This window comes from Bos javanicus, chromosome X (genome assembly GCF_032452875.1).
Source record: "Bos javanicus breed banteng chromosome X, ARS-OSU_banteng_1.0, whole genome shotgun sequence".
Lineage (NCBI taxonomy): Eukaryota > Metazoa > Chordata > Mammalia > Artiodactyla > Bovidae > Bos > Bos javanicus.
Window position 1 is genome coordinate 89,266,658 of NC_083897.1, and position 19,447 is coordinate 89,286,104.

At 43.2% G+C, this 19,447-nt stretch overlaps 1 protein-coding gene across 1 annotated transcript; it reads left to right on the forward strand.

Annotated features, from left to right (window-relative positions):
- The first annotated feature begins 524 nt into the window (after positions 1-524).
- LOC133243302 (uncharacterized) lies at positions 525-19,137 on the forward strand. Its single transcript, XM_061410053.1, has 2 exons — positions 525-14,035; positions 14,083-19,137. The coding sequence occupies exon 1, from the start codon at positions 557-559 to the stop codon at positions 1,598-1,600; it is 1,044 nt and encodes a 347-aa protein (XP_061266037.1). The 5' UTR covers positions 525-556; the 3' UTR covers positions 1,601-14,035; positions 14,083-19,137.
- The last annotated feature ends 310 nt before the right edge of the window (positions 19,138-19,447 follow it).

Consider the following 19,447-nt stretch of genomic DNA (forward strand, 5'->3'; position numbering starts at 1 on the left):
CTGTGGGACCTAAGATGGGCGGGTCATGGTGGAGAGATCTGACAGAAAGTGGTCCACTGGAGAAGGGAATGGCAAACCACTTCAGTATTCTTGCCTTGAGAACCCCATGAACAGTATGAAAAGGAAAAACGATAGGATACTGAAAGAGGAACTCCCCAGGTCAGTAGGTGGCTAATATGCTACTGGAGATCAGTGGAGAAATAACTCCAGAAAGAATGAAGGGATGGAGCCAAAGCAAAATCAATACCCAGTTGTGGATGTGACTGGTGATAGAAGCAAGGGCCAATGCTGTAAAGAGCAATATTGCATAGGAACCTGGAATGTCAAGTCCATGAATCAAGGCAAATTGGAAGTGGTCAAACAGGAGATGGCAAGAGTGAACGTCGACATTCTAGGAATCAGTGAACTAAAATGGACTGGAATGGGTGAATTTAACTCAGATGACCATTATATCTACTACTGCAGGCAGGAATCCCTTAGAAGAAATGGGGTAGCCATCATGGTCAACAAAAGAGTCTGAAATGCAGTACTTGGATGCAATCTCAAAAATGACAGAATGATCTCTGTTCGTTTCCAAGGCAAACCATTCAATATCACAGTAATCCAAGTCTATGCCCCAACCAGTAACGCTGAAGAAGCTGAAGTTGAACGGTTCTATGAAGACCTACAAGACCTTTTACAACTAACACCCAAAAAAGACGTCCTTTTCATTATAGGGGACTGGAATGCAAAAGTAGCAAGTCAAGAAACACCTGGAATAACAGGCAAATTTGGCCTTGGAATACGGAATGAAGCAGGGCAAAGGCTAATAGAGTTTTGCCAAGAAAATGCAGTGGTCATAGCAAATACCCACTTCCAACAACACAAGAGAAGACTCTACACATGGACATCACCAGATGGTCAACACCGAAATCAGATTGATTATATTCTTTGCAGCCAAAGATGGAGAAGCTCTATACAGTTAGCAAAAACAAGACTAGGAGCTGACTGTGGCTCAGATCATGAACTCCTTATTGCCAAATTCAGATGTAAATTGAAGACAGTAGGGAAAACCACAAGACCATTCAGGTATGACCTAAGTAAAATCCCCTATAATTATACAGTGGAAGTGAGAAATAGATTTAAGGGACTAGATCTGAGAGATAGAGTGCTTAATGAACTATGGACGGAGGTTCGTGACACTGTACAGGAGACAGGGATCAAGACCATCCCATTGGAAAAGAAATGCAAAAAAGCAAAATGGCTGTCTGAGGAGGCCTTACAAATAGCTGTGAAAAGAAGAGAAGCGAAAAGCAAAGGAGAAAAGGAAAGATATAAGCATCTGAATGCAGAGTTCCAAAGAATAGCAAGAAGAGATAAGAAAGCCTTCCTGAGTGATCAATGCAAAGAAATAGAGGTAAACAACAGAATAGGAAAGACTAGAGATCTCTTCAAGAAAATTAGAGATACCAAGGGAACATTTCATGCAAAGATGGGCTCGATAAAGGACAGAAATGGTATGGACCTAACAGAAGCAGAAGATATTAAGAAAGGTGGCAAGAATACACAGAAGAACTGTACAAAAAACATCTTCATGACCAAGATAATCACGATGGTGTGATCACTGACCTAGAGCCAGACATCCTGGAATGTGAAGTCAAGTGGGTCTTAGAAAGCATCACTATGAACAAAGCTAATGGAGGTGATGGAATTCCAGTTGAGCTATTTCAAATCCTGAAGATGATGCTGTGAAAGTGCTGCACTCAATATGCCAGCAAATTTGGAAAACTCAGCAGTGGCCACGGGACTGGAAAAGGTGTTTTCATTCCAATCCCAAAGAAAGGCAATGCCAAAGAATGCTCAAACTACCACATAATTGCACTCATCTCACACGCTAGTAAAGTAATGCTCAAAATTCTCCAAGCCATGCTTCAGCAATACGTGAACCATAAACTTCCAGATGTTGAAGCTGGTTTTAGAAAAGGCAGAGGAACTAGAGATCAAATTGCCAACATCTGATGGATCATGAAAAAAGCAAGAGAGTTCCAGAAAAACATCTATTTCTGCTTTATTGACTATGCCAAAGCCTTTGACTGTGTGCATCACAATAAACTGTGGAAAATTCTGAAAGAGATGGGAATACCAAACTACCTGACCTGCCTCTTGAGAAATTTGTATGCAGGTCAGGAAGCAGCAGTTAGAACTGGACATGGAACAACAGACTGGTTCCAAATAGGAAAAGGAGTATGTCAAGGCTGTATATTGTCACCCTGCTTATTTAACTTATATGCAGAGTATATCATGAGAAATGCTGGGCTGGATGAAGCACAAGCTGGAATCAAGATTTCCAGGAGAAATATCAATAACCTCAGATATGCAGATGACACCACCCTTATGGCAGAAAGTGAAAAGGAACTAAAAAGCCTCTTGGTGAAAGTGAAAGTGGAGAGTGAAAAAGTTGGCTTAAAGCTCAATATTCAGAAAACGAAGATCATGGCATCTGGTCCCATCACTTCATGGGAAATAGATGGAGAAACAGTGGAAACAGTGTAAGACTTTATTTTGGGGGCTCCAAAATCGCTGCAGATGGTGACTGCAGCCATGAAATTAAGAGACGCTTACTTCTTGGAAGAAAAGTTATGACCAACCTAGATAGAATATTCAAAAGCAGAGACATTACTTAGCCAACAAAGATCCATCTAGTGAAGGCTGTGGTTTTTCCAGTGGTCATGTATCGTGTGAGAGTTGGACTGTGAAGAAAGCTGAGTGAAAAAGAATTGATGCTTTTGAACTGTGATGTTGAGAAGACTCTTGAGAGTCCCTTGGACTGCAAGGAGATGCAACCAGTCCATTCTGAAGGCGATCAGCCCTGGGATTTCTTTGGAAGGAATGATGCTAAAGCTGAAACTCCAGTACTTTGGCCACCTCATACAAAGAGTTGACTCATTGGAAAAGACTCTCATGCTGGGAGGGATTGGGGGCAGGAGGAAAAGGGGACGACAGAGGATGAGATGTCTGGATGGCATCACTGATTCAATGGACGTGAGTCTGAGTGAACACCGGGAGTTGGTGATGGACAGGGAGGCCTGGCGTGCTGCGATTCACGGAGTCTCAAAGATTCAGAAACGACTGAGCGACTGAACTGAACTGAACTGACAACTCTGTGCTTTCATGTTTAAGCTGTGTGATCTTAGGGAAGTAGTCTCACCACTGTGTGTTTCCACTGCTGAGCTCTGTGATCTTAGTCAAGTGGAATAACATCTCTGTACTTCCATATCTTAGCTTAGTGTGATCTTATGCAAGTAGCCTACCTACTCTGGGCTTCCAATTCCAATCTATGTGATCATAGGTAAGTTGTAGAAACTCTATTTTTCCACGTAGGAGCTCTGTGATCATAGGCAAACTTGCCTAACCTCCCTGTGCTTCCACTTCTGAGCTCAGTAATCTTAGACAAATTTACACCTTCTCTGGGCATCAGCATGAGAGCTGTGTGATTGTAGACTAGTTGCCTGACCTCTCTGTGCTCCCATTTAGGAGCTGTGTGGTCTTAGGCACATTGCCTGATATCTCTGTGCTTCAAACTCTGATCAGTTCAATCGTAGGCAAGTTGCCAGACCTCTCAGTTTTTCCACCTCTATGCTGTGTCATCTTAGGCCAGGTGCCTGACCTCTCTGTGCTTCCACTTCTGAATTGTGTGCTTTTAGGCACATTGCCTGACTTCCCTATGCTTCCACATTTGCGCTGTGTGATCTCAGGCAAGTTGCCTGACCTCTCTGTGCTTCCACTTAGGAGTTGTGTGATCTTACGCAAGTTGTCTAAGCTCTCTGTCTTTAAACTTCTGAGCTCTGTGATTTTAGTCAAGAGGAGTAACATCTCTGTGCTTTCATATCTTAGCTTGTTGTGATTGTATGCAAGTTGCATGAATTCTCTGTGCTTCTACTTTCGATCTATGTGATCATAGGTAAGTTGCAGAAACTCTGTTTTTCCACCTAGGAGCTGTGTGATCATTGGCAAACTTGCCTAATCTCCCTGTGCCTCCACTTCTGAGCTCAGTAATCTTAGGCAAGTTTTCAAGTTCTCTGGGCTTTTATATGAGAGCTCTGTGATTGTAGACAAGTTGCCTGACCTCTCTGTGCTTCCACTAAGGAGCTCTGTGATCCTAGGCTAATTAGCTAACCTCCCTGAGCTTCCGTATCTGAGGTGTGTGATCTTAGGCAACTTACCTAACCTCTCTGTGCTTCCCCTCTGAGCTGTATCAGCTTAGGCACGTGACCTGTCTCTCTGTGCTTCCACATCTGAGCTATCTGATTTAAGGCAACTTGCCTGACCTCTCTGTGCTTCCACTTAGGAGCTGTGTTATCTTAGGCAAGTTGTCTAACCTCTCTGTGTTTCCACTTCTGAGCTCTGTGATCTTAGTCAAGTGGAGTAACATCTCTGTGCTTTCATATCTTAGCTTGGTGTGATCGTATGCAAGTTGCCTGACTTCTCTGTGCTTCCAATTCCAATCTATGTGATCATAGGTAAGTTGCAGAAACTCTGTTTTTCCACCTAAGAGCTGTGTGTGAATAGGCAAACTTGCCTAACCTCTCTGTGCTTCCACTTCTGAGCTCAGTCATCTTAGGCAAGTTTCCAACTTCTCTGGGATTCAAAATTTGAGCAGTGTGATTATAGACTAGTTGCCTGACCTCTCTGTGCTCCCATGTAGGAGCTGTGTGGTCTTAGGCACATTGCCTGATATCTCTGCGCTTCCAATTCTGATCTGTTCTAACTTAGGCAAGTTGCCAGACCTCTCAGTTTTTCCACGTCTAAGCTGTGTGATCTTAGGCCAGTTGACTGACCTCTCTGTGCTTCGACTTCTGAACTGTATGCTCTTAGGCACATTGCCTGACTTCCCTATGCTTCCACATTGAGCTGTGTGCTCATAGGCAAGTTGTGTGACCTCTCTTTGCTTCCACTTCTGAACTTTGTTATTTTAGTCAAGTTGCCTGACTTCTCTTTCTTCCACTTATGAGCTATGTGATCTTAAGCAAGTTGCCTAACCTCTCTGTGCTTCCCCTCTGAGCTGTGTGATCTTAGGCATGTTGCCTGAGCTCTCTGTGCTTCCACTTCTGATCTCTTTGATCACAGGCAACTTTCCGCATGTGTCTTTTTTTCTACATCTGAGCTGTGTGATCTTAGGCATCTTGTCAAAGCTCACTGTGCTTCCACTTCTGAGCTGTGTGATCTTAGGCAAGTTGTTTAAGCTCTCTATCCTTCTACTTAATCTGTATCATTTTAGGCAAGTTTCCTAACCTCTCTGGACTTCCACCTCTGAGCTCTGTGATCTAGTGAAGTTACATATGCTGTCTGTGCTTCCACTACTGAGCTGAAGTTACATATGCTGTCTGTGCTTCCACTACTGAGCTATATGATTATAGACAAGTTGCCTGACCACTCTGAGCTTCCACTAATGATCCGTGTGATCATAGGCAAGTTGCAGGACCTCTCTGTTTTTCCACATAAGAGCTGAGTGATCTAAGGCAAGTTGCCTAACCTCTCTGTGCTTCCATTTCTGAGCTCTGTCATCTTAGGCAAGTTGCTTAACCTCTCTGTGCTTCCATTCTTGAGGTCTGTGATCTTAAGCAAGTTGCCTGTCATCTCTGTGCTTCCAATTAAGAGCTGTGTGATCAGACCCAAGTTTCCTGACGTTTCCGTGCTTCCACTTTTAAGCTCTGTGATATTACAGAAGTTGCCTATTCTCTCTGTGCTTCCACCTCTGAGTTGTGTCATCTTAGGCAAGTGACCTGATCTCTCTGTGCTTCCATGTCTGAGCTATCTGATCTTAGGCATGTTGCTTGACCTTCCTGTGCTTCCACGTCTGAGCTGTGTGATTGTGGGCAAGTGGGCTAACCTCTCTGTGTCTCTGCTTCTGAGCTCTCTGATCTTAGTCAAGTTGAGTAACACCTCTGTGATTTAGTATCAGAGCTGTATGATCTTAGACAAGTTTTCTGACCTCTCTGTGCTTCCACTTAGGAGCTGTGTGATGTTATTCAAGTTGCCTGACTTCTCTGTTCTTCTGCTTATGAGTTGGTGATCTTTGACAAGTTGCCTAACCTTTCTGTGATCCACTTAGGAGCTTTGTTATTTTAGTCACATTGCCTGATTGCTCTTTCTTCCATGTTTTTCTAGAACTCTCTTACTTTTTCAATGATCCAGCGGATGTCGGCAATTTGATCTCTGGTTCCTCTGCCTTTTCTAAAACCAGCTTGAACATCTGGAAGTTCACGGTTCACGTATTGTTGAAGCGTGGCTTGGAGAATTTCGAACATTACTAGTGTGTGAGATGAGTGCAACTGTGTGGTAGTTTGAATATCATTTGACATTGCCTTTCTTTGGGCAATATTGAAGTGAAAACTGACCTTTTCCAATCCTGTGGCCACTGCTGAGTTTTGCAAATTTGCTAAAATATTGAGTGCAGCACTTTCACAGTATCATCTTTTAGGATTTGAAATAGCTCAACTGAAATTCTGTCTCCTCCACTAACTTTTTGTAGTGATGCTACCTAGGATCCACTTGACTTCACATTTGACAATGTCTGGCTCTAGGTGAGTGATCACACCATCGTGTTTATCTGGATCATGAGGATCTTTTTTGTACAGTTCTTCTGTGTATTCTTGCCAACTCTTCTTAATATCCTCTGCTTCTGTTAGGTCCATACAATTTCTGTCCTTTATTGTGCCCATCTTTGCATGAAATGTTCCCTTGGTATCTCTAGTTTTCTTGAGATCTCTAGTCTTTCCCATTCCGTTGTTTCCCTCTATTTCTTTGCATTGATCAGTGAGGAAGGCTTTCTTATCTCTTCTTGCTATTCTTTGGAACTCTGCATTCAAATGGGTATATCTTTCCTTTTCTCCTTTGCCTTTCACTTCTCTTCTTTTCCCAGTTATTCATAAGGCCTTCTCAGAAAACCATTTTGCCTTTTTGAATTTCTTTTTCTTGGGGATGGTCTTGATCACTGCCTCCTATACAATGTCATGAACCTCCGTCCATAGTTCTCCAGGCACTCTGTCTATCAGAATAATCCCTTGAATCTATTTGTCACTTCCACTGTATAATCATAAGGGATTTGATTTAGGTCATACCTGAATGGTCTAGTGGTTTTCCCTACTTTCTTCAATTTAAGTCTGAATTTGGAAGCATGGAGTTCATGATCTGAGCCACAGTCAGCTCCTGGTCTTGTTTCTGCTAACTGTATAGAGCTTCTCCATCTTTGGATGCAAAGGATATAATCAATCTGATTTCGCTATTGAGCATCTGGTGATGTCCATGTGTAGAGTCATCTCTTGTGTTGTTGGAAGAGAGTGTTTGCTATGACCAGTGCGTTCTTTTGGCAAAACTCTGTCAGCCTTTGCCCTGCTTCATTTTGTACTCCAAGGCCAGCCTTGCCTGTTACTCAGGTATCTCTTGACTTCCTGGTTTTGCATTCCAGCCCCTTATGATGAAAAGGACATCTTTTTTGGGTGTTAACTTGAGAAGGTCTTGTAGGTCTTCACAGAACCGTTCAACTTCAGCTTCTTCAGCATTAGTGTTTGGGGCATGTACTTGGATTACTCATATTGAATGGTTTGCCTTGGAAATGAACAGAGATCCTTCTGTCATTTTTGAGACTGCACACACCTTAGGCAAGTTTTCAAACCTCTCTGCTTGCATATCTGAGCTGGGTGAACTTAGGCAAGTTGCCTAACCTCTATGTGCTCCTAGTTCTGAGCTGTGTGACCTTAGCCAAGTTGCCTGACCTTTCTGTGCTTCCACTTCTGATCTTTGTGATCTTAGGCAAATTGCCTGACCTCTCTGTGCTTTCACTTTTTAGTTGTGTGATTGTAGGCAAGTTGCTTGATTTCTCTGTCCTTCCACCTCTGAGTTGTGTGATCTTAGGCAAACTGCCTTACCTCTCCATGCTTCCTCTTCTGAGCAGCGTGATCTTAGATAAGTTGCCTGACATCTCTGTGCTTTCATATTTGAGCTGCGTGATCCTAGGCAAGTTTCCTGACCTCTGTGTTTCCACATCTGAGTGGTGTGATGTTAGGCAAGTTGCCTAATCTCTCTGTGCTTCCACATCTGAATTGTGTGTTCTTAGGCATTTTGCAGGACCTCTCTCTGCTTCCACTTCTAATCTGTGTGATTTTTTATAAATTACAGAACATCTCTGTTTTTCCACATGTGAGCTGTATGATCTTAGGCAAGTTGCCTAATCTCTCTGTGCTTCCACTTAGGAGCTGTGTGATCTTAAGCAAGTTGCCTAACCTCTCTGTGCTTCCATATCTGAGCTGTGTGATCTTAGGCCAGTTGCCTAAGCTCTCTGTGCTTCCAGTTCTGAGCTCTAAGATCTTAGTCAAGTTCCCTGACCTTTCTGTACTTTTGTATCTGAGCTGTATTCAGTTCAGTACAGTTGCTCAGTCGTGTTTGACTCTTTGTGTCCCCATGGACTGCAGCACACCACGCTTCCCTGTCCATTGCCAACTCCAGAACTTGCTTATACTCATGTTCATCGAGTCGGTGATGTCATCCAACCATCCCATCCTATGTCATCCCCTTCTCCTCCTGCCTTCAATCTTTCCCAGCATCAGGTTCTTTTCCAGTGAATCAGTTCTTCACATCAGGTAACCAAAATATTGAAGCTTCAGCTTCAGCATCAATCCTTCCAATGAATATTCAGGACTGATTTCCTTTAGAATTGACTGGTTTGATCTCTTTGCAGTTCAAGGGACTCTCAAGACTCTTCTCCAACAGCATAGTTCAAAACCATCAGTTCTTCCATGCTAACATTTCTTTGTGGTCCGACTCTCACATCCATACATGACCACTGGAAAAATCATAGCTCTGACTACACAGACCTTTGTCAGCAATGTAATGTCTCTGCTTTTTAATATGCTGTCTGGTTTTGTCATAGCTTTTCTTCCAAGGAGCAAGCGTCTTTAATTTCATGGCTGCAGTCACCATCTGCAGTGATTTTGGAGCCCAATAAAATAAAGTCTGTAACTGTTTGCATTCTTTCCCCATCTATTTGCCATGAAGTGATGGGACTGGTTACCATGAGCTGACTTTTTTGAATGTTGAGTTTTAAGCCAGCTTTTTCATTCTCCTCTTTTTCATCAAGAGGCTCTTTAGTCCCTCTTTGCTTTCTGCCACTAGGGTGGTGTTATCTGCATATCTGAGGTTATTAATATTCCTCCCGGCAATCTTGATTCCAGCTTGTACTTCATCCAGCCCAGCATTTCACATGATGTACTCTGCATATAAGTTAAATAAGCAGGGTGACATTATACAGCCTTCATGTACTCGTTTCCCAATTTGGAACCACTCTGTTGTTCCATGTCCAGTTCTCACTGTTGCTTCTTGACCTGTATACAGATTTCTCAGGAGTCAGGTCAGGTGGTCTGGTATTCCCATCTCTTTCAGAATGTTCCACAGTTTGTTGTATCCACACAATCAAAGGCTTTGGCATAGTAATGCAGAAATAGATGTTTTTCTGGAACTCTCTTGCTTTTCTGATGATCCAACGAATGTTGGCAATTTGATCTCTGCTTCCTCTGCATTTTCTAAATCCAGCTTGAACATCTGGAAGTTCTCAGTTCCCATACTGCTGAAGCCTACCTTGAAGAATTTTGAGCCTTACTTTGCTAGCGTGTTAGATGAGTGCAATTGTGTGGTAGTTTGAACATTCTTTGGCATTGCCTTTCTTTGGGATTGGAATGAAAACTGACCTTTTCCAGTCCTGTGGCCACTGCTGAGTTTTCCAAATATACTAGCATATTGAGTGCAATATTTTCACAGCATCAACTTTTAGGATCTGAAATAGAATCCTATTCTATTTCCTACTGGAATGCCATTACCTCCACTAGCTTTGTTCATAGTGACGCTTCTGTTAACAAAATGTATATGCTGGGGGTCTAGCTGCTCTCCGCTCAAAAGCCAATAAATAGGCCAGGTTGGTGGAAAGGAAAGTTTACTTTATTTCAGATACAGGCAACTGTGGGAGAGGGTTGCAAACATCTGTCCAAAGGCTGAATACCCCCCCACCCAGTGCCACAAGCAGGGCTTAAGAGCTTTCATAGACAAAGTGAGTGGGAGAGTGTTACCTGCAGAAACAGTACAGTCATCTCTAACATTCATCTTCAAATTGGTCATCAGTTGTCTGACCAGCATCATCATGGTTGTTACAGGTACAGTTAATCTTCGGTTCCAGGGTCCATTTGTTCCCATTTCTTTGTGATCAGTTCTCAGAATTGTGGCAACTCAAGTTCTGAGTAAGTCTGGTCATCATGTAGTTAACTTCTCCACCTGGTGTTTTGGTATCTATAAGACAGCTTACAGGATATGGCTCAGAATATTATCTATAGCCCTTGAGAAAGAACTAAAGATTCTTGACTATGCTTAAAGTTTGCATTATTATTATTATTTAGTCTCCTTTGACAGTTTCCCTTTGTTTCAGCATTTTTCACTTCTCTGATTAAACTTATTCTTAGACTAAAGTTTTCCATGGGCAAAGGGCAGGGAGAGAATATTGGAGGGGCAGGGGGAAAGGACCATACAGTTCTGCTCCATTTCACTTCTTTCTTAAGGCCCACATGACCTCACATTCCACGATGTCTGGCTCTAGGTAAGTAATCACACCATCGTGGTTATCTGGGTCATGAAGATCTTTTGTACAGTTCTTCTGTGTATTCCTGCCAACTCTTCTTAATATCCTCTGCTTCTGTGTAGTCAAGGCTATAGTTTTTAGGGATATTAAGGATATTAGGCAATTTGCCTGACTCTTCTCTTCTTCCACTTAAGAAATAGGTCCATACCGTTTCTGTCCTTTATTGAGCCCATCTTTCCATGAAATGTTCCCTTCGTATCTCTAATTTTCTTGAAGAGATCTCTAGTCTTTCCCATTCCGTTGTTTCCCTCTATTTCTTTGCATTGATCAGTGAGGAAGGCTTTCTTATCTCTTCTTGCTATTCTTTGGAACTCTGCATTCAAATGGGTATATCTTTCCTTTTCTCCTTTGCCTTTCACTTCTCTTCTTTCCTAAGCTATTTGTAAGCCCTCCTCAGACAATCATTTTGCCTTTTTGCACTTCTTTTTCTTGGGGATGGTCTTGATCACCACCTCCTGTACAATGTCACGAACCTCCATCCATAGTTCTTCAGGCACTCTGTGTTTCAGATCTAGTCCCTTGAATCTATTTCTCACTTCCACTGTATAATCATAAAGGATTTGATTTAGGTCATACCTGAATGATCTAGTGGTTTTCCCTATGTTCTTCAATTTATGTCTGAATTTGGCAATAAGGACTTCATGATCTAAGCCACAGTCAGCTTCTGGTCTTATTTCTGCTGACCGTATAGAGCATCTCCATCTTTGGCTGCAAAGAATATAATCAATCTGATTTCAGCATTGACCATCTGGTAATGTCCATATGTAGAGTCATCTCTTGTGTTGTTGGAAGATGATGTTTGCTATGACCAGTGCATTCTCTTGGCAAAACTCTATTAGCCTTTGCCCTGCTTCATTTTGTACTCCAAGGCCAGCCTTGCCTGTTACTCAGGTATCTCTTGACTTCCTGGTTTTGCATTCCAGTCCACTATGATGAAAAGGACATCTTTTTTGGTGTTAGTTCTAGAGGGTCTTGTAGGTCATCATATCATTCAACTTCAGCTTCTTCGGCATTAGCAGTTGGGGCATAGATGTGGATTACTGTCATATTGAATGGTTTGCCTTGAAAATGAACAAAGATCACGCTCTCATTTCTGAGACTGCATCCATGTAGGGCAACTTTTCTAATCTCTCTGTGCTTCCATATATGAGCTGTATGAAATTAGGCAAGTTCTCTAACCCCTCTGTGCTTCCGTATATGAGCTGTACGAACTTAAGCAAGTTGCCTAACCTCTCTGTGCTTCCACTTCTGAGCTGTGTGATGTCAGGAAAGTGGCCTGACCTCTCTGTGCTTCTACATTTGAGCTGTGTGATCTTAGGTAAGTTAACTGACCTCTCTGTGCTTCCACTTCTGAACTGTGTCATCTTAGGCAATTTGTCTGACCCTTCTCTTCTTCCACTTAAGAGCTGTGTGATCTTAGGCAGGTCTTCTGACCTCTCTGTGCTTCCATTTTTGAGCTGTGTGATGCAAGGCAACTTCCCTGACTTCTCTGTGCTTCCACTCTGAGCTGTGTGATCTTACAAGTTGACTGACTTCTCTGTGTTTCTATGTTTGAGCTGTGTGATCTTAGGCAAGTTGGCTGACCTCTGGGTGCTTCCACTTCAGAGTTGTGTGATCTTAGGCAACTTGCCTGAGCTCACTGTTTCCATTCTGAGCTGTGTAATCTCAGGCAAGTTTCTTGAAATCTATGTCCTTTCACTAGATCTGTGTGATGTTAGGCAAGTTGCCAATCTCTCTGTGCTTCCACTTATGAGCTATGTGATCTTAGGCTGGTTGCATAACCTGTCTGTTCTTCCACATCTGAGCTGTGTGACATCAGGCAAGTTGCCTAACCAGTCCTTTCTTCCACTTGTGAGCTGTGAGTGTTAAGGCAATAGCTTAACTCTCTGTGCTTCCACTTCTGAGTTCTGTGACCTTAGCAAGTTGCCTGACCTTTCTGTGCTGCCACTGCTGAGCTGTGTGATTTTAAGCAAGTTGCATGTCCTCTCTGTGCTTCCATATGTGAGCTGTGTTATCTGATACAAATTGTCTGACTCTCTGTACTTCCACATGTGAGCTGTGTGATCTTAAGCAAGTTTGCTGATCTCTCTGTTTTTCCACATCTGAGCTGTGTAATCTTAGGCAAGTTGCCTAAGTTCTCTGTGTTTCCACTTAAAAGCTGTGTGGTTTTAGGCAAGTTTTCTGACCTCTTTTTGCTTCCATTTTGAGCTGTGTGATATTAGACAAGTTGCCTGTCCTCTCTGTGTTTCCACTTCTGACCTGTGTGATCATACCCAACTTGCCTGATCTCTCTGTGCCTCCTTTTGAGCTTTTTGATCTTAGTACACTTGCCTACTTCTATGTGCTTCCACTTCTGAGTGGATGATATTAGCCAAGTTGCCTGACCTCCATGCTCTTCCACTTCTGAGCTGTGTGATCCTGTGGAAGTTGTCTGATCTCTCTGTGCTTCTACCTAGGAGTTGTGTGATCTTAGGCATGTTGCCTGACCTCGCTATGCTTCCACTTCTGATCTGTGTGATCATAGGCAATTTGCAGGAACTCTTTCTTCTTGCACATTTGAGCTGTGCGATCTTAGGCACCTTGCCTAACCTCTCTGTCCTTCCATTCATGGACACAAATGGAACCTTCTCTCTCATGTCCTTAAGAGCTCTGTCATCTTAAGCAAGTGGAAAAAACCTCACTGAGCTTCCACATTTGGGCTGTGTGATCTTAGGCAAGACTCCAGACCTCTCTCTGCTGCCACTTCTGAGCTGTGTGAGTTCAGGCAAGTTGCCTAAACCCTCTTTGCTTCCACTTCTGAGCTTTGTGATCTTAGGCAAGCTGCCTGATCTCTCCTTGCTTCACTTCTTACCTGTGTGACATTAGGCAAGTTGTCTAACCTCTCTGTGCTTCCACCTCTGAGCTGAGTGACCTTAGGCAAGTGGCCTAAGCTGTCACTGCTTCTAATTCTGAACTGTGTGATCTTATTCAACTTGCCTAAGCTCTGTGTGCTTCCACATCTGTATTGTGTGATGTTAGACAAGTTGCCCAATGTCTCTGCGCTTCCATACATGAGCTGTGTGATCTTAGACAAGTTGCCTGACCTTGCTGTGCTTCCACTTTTGAGCTGGGTGATCTTAGGATGTTTGCCTGATCTCTGTGCTTCCACTTCTGCTCTCTGTGATCATAGCCAAGTTGCAGAACTGTCTGTTTTTCCACCTAGGAGCTGTGTGTTCTTAGGCAACTTGCTTAACCTCTCTGTGCTTCCACTTCTCAGCTCTGTCAACATAGGCAAATTGCATAACATCTCTGTGTTCCATATGTGAGCTGTGTGATCTTAGGCAACTTGCCTTACCTCTCTGTGCTTCCACTTCTGAGCTCTGTCATCTTAGGAAAGTTGTCTAACCTATGCTTCTACTTCTGAGCTCTGTCATCTTAGGCAGTTGCCTAACCTCTATGTGGTTCCATATCTGAGCTGTGTGATCTTATGCAAGTTGCCTAACTTCTCTGGGCTACCACCTCTGACCTGTGTGAACTTAGGAAAGTTGCCTGAACTCTCTGTGCTTTCACTTCTGAGTGATGTGATCATAGGCAAGTTGCCAGACCTCTCTATTCTTCCACTTCTGATCTGTGTGATCATAGGCAATTTGTAGGACCTCTCCCTTTTTCCACATTTGAGCTGTGCAATCTTAGGGAACTTGCCTAACCTCTCTGTGCTTCCACTTCTGAGCTCTGTCATCTTAGGCAAGTTGCTGAACATCTCTGTGCTTCCACATCTGACCTGAGTGATTTTTGGCAAGTTCCCAGACATCTAGATGCTTCCATTTATAATCTGTGTGATCATCAGCAAGTTGTCTGACCTATCTGTGCCTCTACTTGAGAGCTGTGTGATCTTAGGCAAGTTGCCTAACCTCTCTGTGCTTCCACTTCTGAGCAGTGTGGTATTAGCCAAGATGACTAAACACCCTGTGCTTCCAAGTCTTAGCTGTTTGATACTATGCAAGATGCCTAATCTCTCCATACTTCCACCTCTGAGTTGTGTGATCTTAGGCATGTTACCTGACCTGTCTGTGCTTCCATTTATGAACTGTGTGATCTTACACAAGTTGCCTGACCTCTCTGTGCTTCCACTTCTGATCTGCGTGATCATAGACAACTTGAAGAACCTCTCTGTTTTTCCACTTAGGAGCTGTGTGAACTTAGGCAACTTGCTTAACCTCTCTGTGCTTCCACTTCTGAGCTCTGTCATCTGAGGCAAGTTTTCAACCTGATCTGTTTCATCTTAGACAAGATGCTGACCACTCAGTTTTTCCATATCTATGCTGTGTGTTCTTAGGTAAGTTCCTGACTTCTGTGCTTCCACTTCTGACCTGTGTGATCTTAGGCAAATTGCCTAACCTCCCTATGCTTCCACTTTTGAGCTGTGTGATCTTAGGCAAGTTGCCTGACCTCTCTGTGCTTCCACTTCTCACTTGTGTTATATTAGTCAAGTTGCCTAACCTCTCTGTGCTTCCACTTCTGAGGTCATCTTAAGCAACTGATAGCACTCTGTGCTTCCATATTTAAGCTGTGTGAACTTAAGCAAGTTTCCTGACCTCTTTTTGCTTCCACTTTGAGATGTGTGATATTAGACAAGTTGCCTGTCCTCTCTGTGCTCCCACCTGGGAGTTGTGTGTTAGGCAACCTACCTGACCTCTCTGTGCTTCTATTTGGCAGCAGTGTGATCTTGGGCATGTTGCCTGACCTCTCTGTGCTTCCACTTCTGATCTGTGTGATCATAGGCAATTGGTAGGACCTCTCTCTTGTTCTACATTTGAGCTGTGGAATCTTAGGCAATTTGCCTACTCTCTCTGTCCTTTCACTTCTGAGCTCTGTCATCATAGGCAAGTTGTCAAACCTCTCAGAGTTCCACATTTGAGCTGTGTGATCTTAGGCAAGTATCCGGATCTCTCTCTGCTGCCACTGCTGAGCTGTGTGAGCTTAGGCAAGTTGCCTAAACCCTCTCTGCTGCCACTTCTGAGCTCTGTGATATTAGGGAAATTGCCTGACCTCTCCTTGCTTCACTTCTTACCTGTGTGACATTAGGCAATTCGCCTAAGCTCTCTGCGCTTCCATTTCTGAGCTGTATGATCTTAGGCAAGTTGCCTGACTTCTCTGTGCTTACACGTCTGAGTTGTGCAATCTTAGGCAAGCTGTTTAACTTTTTGTGCTTCTGCTTCTGAGCTGAGTGATCTTAGGCAAGTTGCCTAAGCTGTCTCTGCTTCCAATCTTATTCAACTTGCCTGAGCTCTATACGTTTCCACATCTGCACTGTCTGATCTTAGACAGGTTGCCCAACCTCTGTGCTTCCATATGTGAGTTGTGTGATCTTAGACAAGTTGCCTGACCTTGCTGTGCTTCCAATTTTGAGCTGGGTAATCTTAGGACATTTGCTTGACCTCCATATGCTTCCACTTCTGCTCTGTGTGATCATAGCCAACTTGAAGAACCTCTCTGTTTTTCCACCTAGGAGCTGGAAGATCTTAGGCAACTTCCCTAACCTCTCTGTGCTTCCACTTCTGAGCTGTCATTTAAGGCACGCTTCCATTCTCTCTGTGCTTCCACATATAAACTGTGTGATCTTAGACAAGTTACATTACCTCTCTGTGCTTCCCTTTAGGAGCTCTGTGGTCTTAGGCACATTGCCTGACCTCTCTGTGTTTCTACTTCTGAACTGTGTGATCACAGGCAATTTGTGGGACCTCTCTCTTTTTCAACATTTGAGCTGTGTGATCTCAGGGAACTTGCCTAACTTCTCTGTGCTTCCACTTCTGAGCTCTGTCATCTTAGGCAAGTTGTTCAACCTCTCTGTGTGTCTACATCTGACCTGAGTGATTTTTGGCAAGTTCCCAGACATCTGGATGATTCTACTGTGATCTGTGTGATCTTCAGCAAGTTGGCTGACCTATCTGTGCCTCTACTTAAGAGCTGTGTGATCTTAGGCAAGTTGCCTAACCTCTCTGTTCTTCCACTTCTGAGCTCTGTCATCTTAGGTGTGTCCAACCTCTCTCTACTTCCACATATGAGCTGTGCGATCTTAGACAAGTTGCATGACCTCTCTGTGCTTCCATTTAGGAGCTCTGTAGTCTTAGGCACATTGCCTGACTTCTTTTTGCTTCCACTTCTGATCTGTTTGATGTTAGGCAAGTTGCCTGACCACTCCATTTTCCACATCTATGATATGTGATCTTAGGTAAGTTCCTGACCTCTGTGCTTCCACTTCTGACCTGTGTGGTCTTAGGCAAATTGCCTGACCTCCCTAAGCTTCCACATTTGAGCTGTGTGATCTTATGCCAGTTGCCTGATTTCTCTCTGCTTCCACTTCTGAACTTTATTTTAGTCAAGTTGCCTCACTTCTCCATGCTTCCACTACTGAGTTGGCGATCTTAGGCAAGTTGCCTAACCTCTTCTGCATCCACTTCTGAACTCTCTCATCTTAGGCAATTGATAACTCTGTGCTTCCATATATAAGCTCTGTGATCTTAGGCAAGTTGCCTGACCTCTCTGTGCTTCCACTTGTGAGTTTTGTTATTTGTTATTAGTCAAGTAGCCTTACTTTGTGCTTCCACTTATGAGTTGGTGATCCTACGCAACTTATCTAACCTCTCTGTGCTTCCACTTCTGAGCTCTCTCATCTCAGGCAATTGATAACTCTCTGTGCTTCCATATATAAGCTCTGTTATCTTAGGCAAGTTTCCTGACCTCTTTTTGCTTCCACTTCGAGCTGTGTGATCTTATAGAAGTTGTCTGACCTCTCTGTGCCTTCTCTTTTTGAGCTTTCTGATCTTAGCCCACTTGCCTACACTTAGTGCTTCCACTTCTGAGTGGATGATATCATCAAAGTTGCCTGACCTCTATGTTCTTCCACTTCTGAGCTCTGTAATATTGTGGAGGTTGCCTGATCTCTCTGTGCTTCCACCTAGGAGTTGTATGATCTTAGGCAACGTACCTGACCGCTCTGAGCTTCTACTTTGCAGCTGTGTGATCTTAGGCATGTTGCCTGACCTCTCTGTGCTTCTACTTCTGATCTGTATTATCATAGGCAATTTTCAGGACCTCTCTTCTTTTTCCGCATTTGAGCTGTGTGATCTCAGGCAACTTGCCTAACCTCTAACCTCTCTGTCCTTCTACTTCTGAGCTCTATCATCCTAAGCAAGTTGACAAAACTCTCTGAGCTTCCACATTTGGGCTATGTGATCTTAAGCAAGTATCTGGACCTCTCTGTGCTGCCACTTCTGAGCTGTGTGAACTTGGGTAAGTTCCCTAAACCCTCTTTGATTTGACCATCCCCATGGAAAAGAAATGCAAACAAGCAAAATGGCTGTCTGGGGAGGCCTTACAAATAGCTGTGAAAAGAAGAGAAGCCAAAAGCAAAGGAGAAAAGGAAAGATATGAGCATCTGAATGCAGAGTTCCAAAGAATAGCAAGAAAAGATAAGAAAGCCTTCCTCAGCAATCAATGCAAAGAAATAGAGGAAAACAACAGAATAGGAAAGACTAGAGATCTCTTCAAGAAAATTAGAGACACCAAGGGAACATTTCATGCAAAGATGGGCTCAATAAAGGACAGAAATGGTATGGACCTAACAGAAGCAGAAGATATTAAGAAAGGTGGCAAGAATACACAGAAGAACTGTACAAAAATGATCTTCATGACCCAGATAATCACGATGGTGTGATCACTGACCTAGAGCCAGACATCCTGGAATGTGAAGTCAAGTGGGCCTTAGAAAGCATCACTACGAACAAAGCTAGTGGAGGTGATGGAATTCCAGTTGAGCTATTTCAAATCCTGAAAGATGATGCTGTGAAAGTGCTGCACTCAATATGCCAGCAAATTTGGAAGACTCAGCAGTGACCACAGGACTGGAAAAGGTCAGTTTTCATTCCAATCTCAAAGAAAGGCAATGCCAAAGAATGCTCAACCTACCGCACAATTGCACTCATCTCACACACTAGTAAAGTAATGCTCAAAATTCTACAAGCCAGGCTTCAGCAATATGTGAACCGTGAACTTCCAGATGTACAAGCTGGTTTTAGAAAAGGCAGAGGAACCAGAGACCAAGGATCATTGAAAAAGCAAGAGAGTTCCAGAAAAACATCTATTTCTGCTTTATTGACTATGCCAAAGCCTTTGACTGTGTGCATCACAATAAACTGTGGAAAATTCTGAAAGAGATGGGAATACCAGACCACCTGACCTGCCTCTTGAGAAATCTGTATGCAGGTTAGGAAGCAACAGTTAGAACTGGACATGGAACAACAGACTGGTTCCAAATAGGAAAAGGAGTATGTCAAGGCTGTGTATTGTCACCCTGCTTATTTAACTTATATGCAGAATACATCATGAGAAATGCTAGACTGGAAGAAGCCCAAGCTGGAATCAAGATTTCCAGGAGAAATATCAATAACCTCAGATATGCAGATGACACCACCCTTATGGCAGAAAGTGAAGAGGAACTAAAAGCCTCTTGATGAAAGTGTAAGAGGAGAGTGAAAAAGTTGGCTTAAAACTCAACATTCAGAAAACGAAGATCATGGCATCCGGTCCCATCACTTCATGGGAAATAGATGGGGAAACAGTGGAAACAGTGTCAGACTTTATGTTTTGGGGGTCCAAAATCACTGCAGATGGTGACTGCAGCCATGAAATTAAGAGACGCTTACTCCTTGGAAGAAAAGTTATGACTAACCTAGATAGCATATTGAAAAGCAGAGACATTATTTTGCCAACAAAGGTCTGTCTGGTCAAGGCTATGGTTTTTCCAGT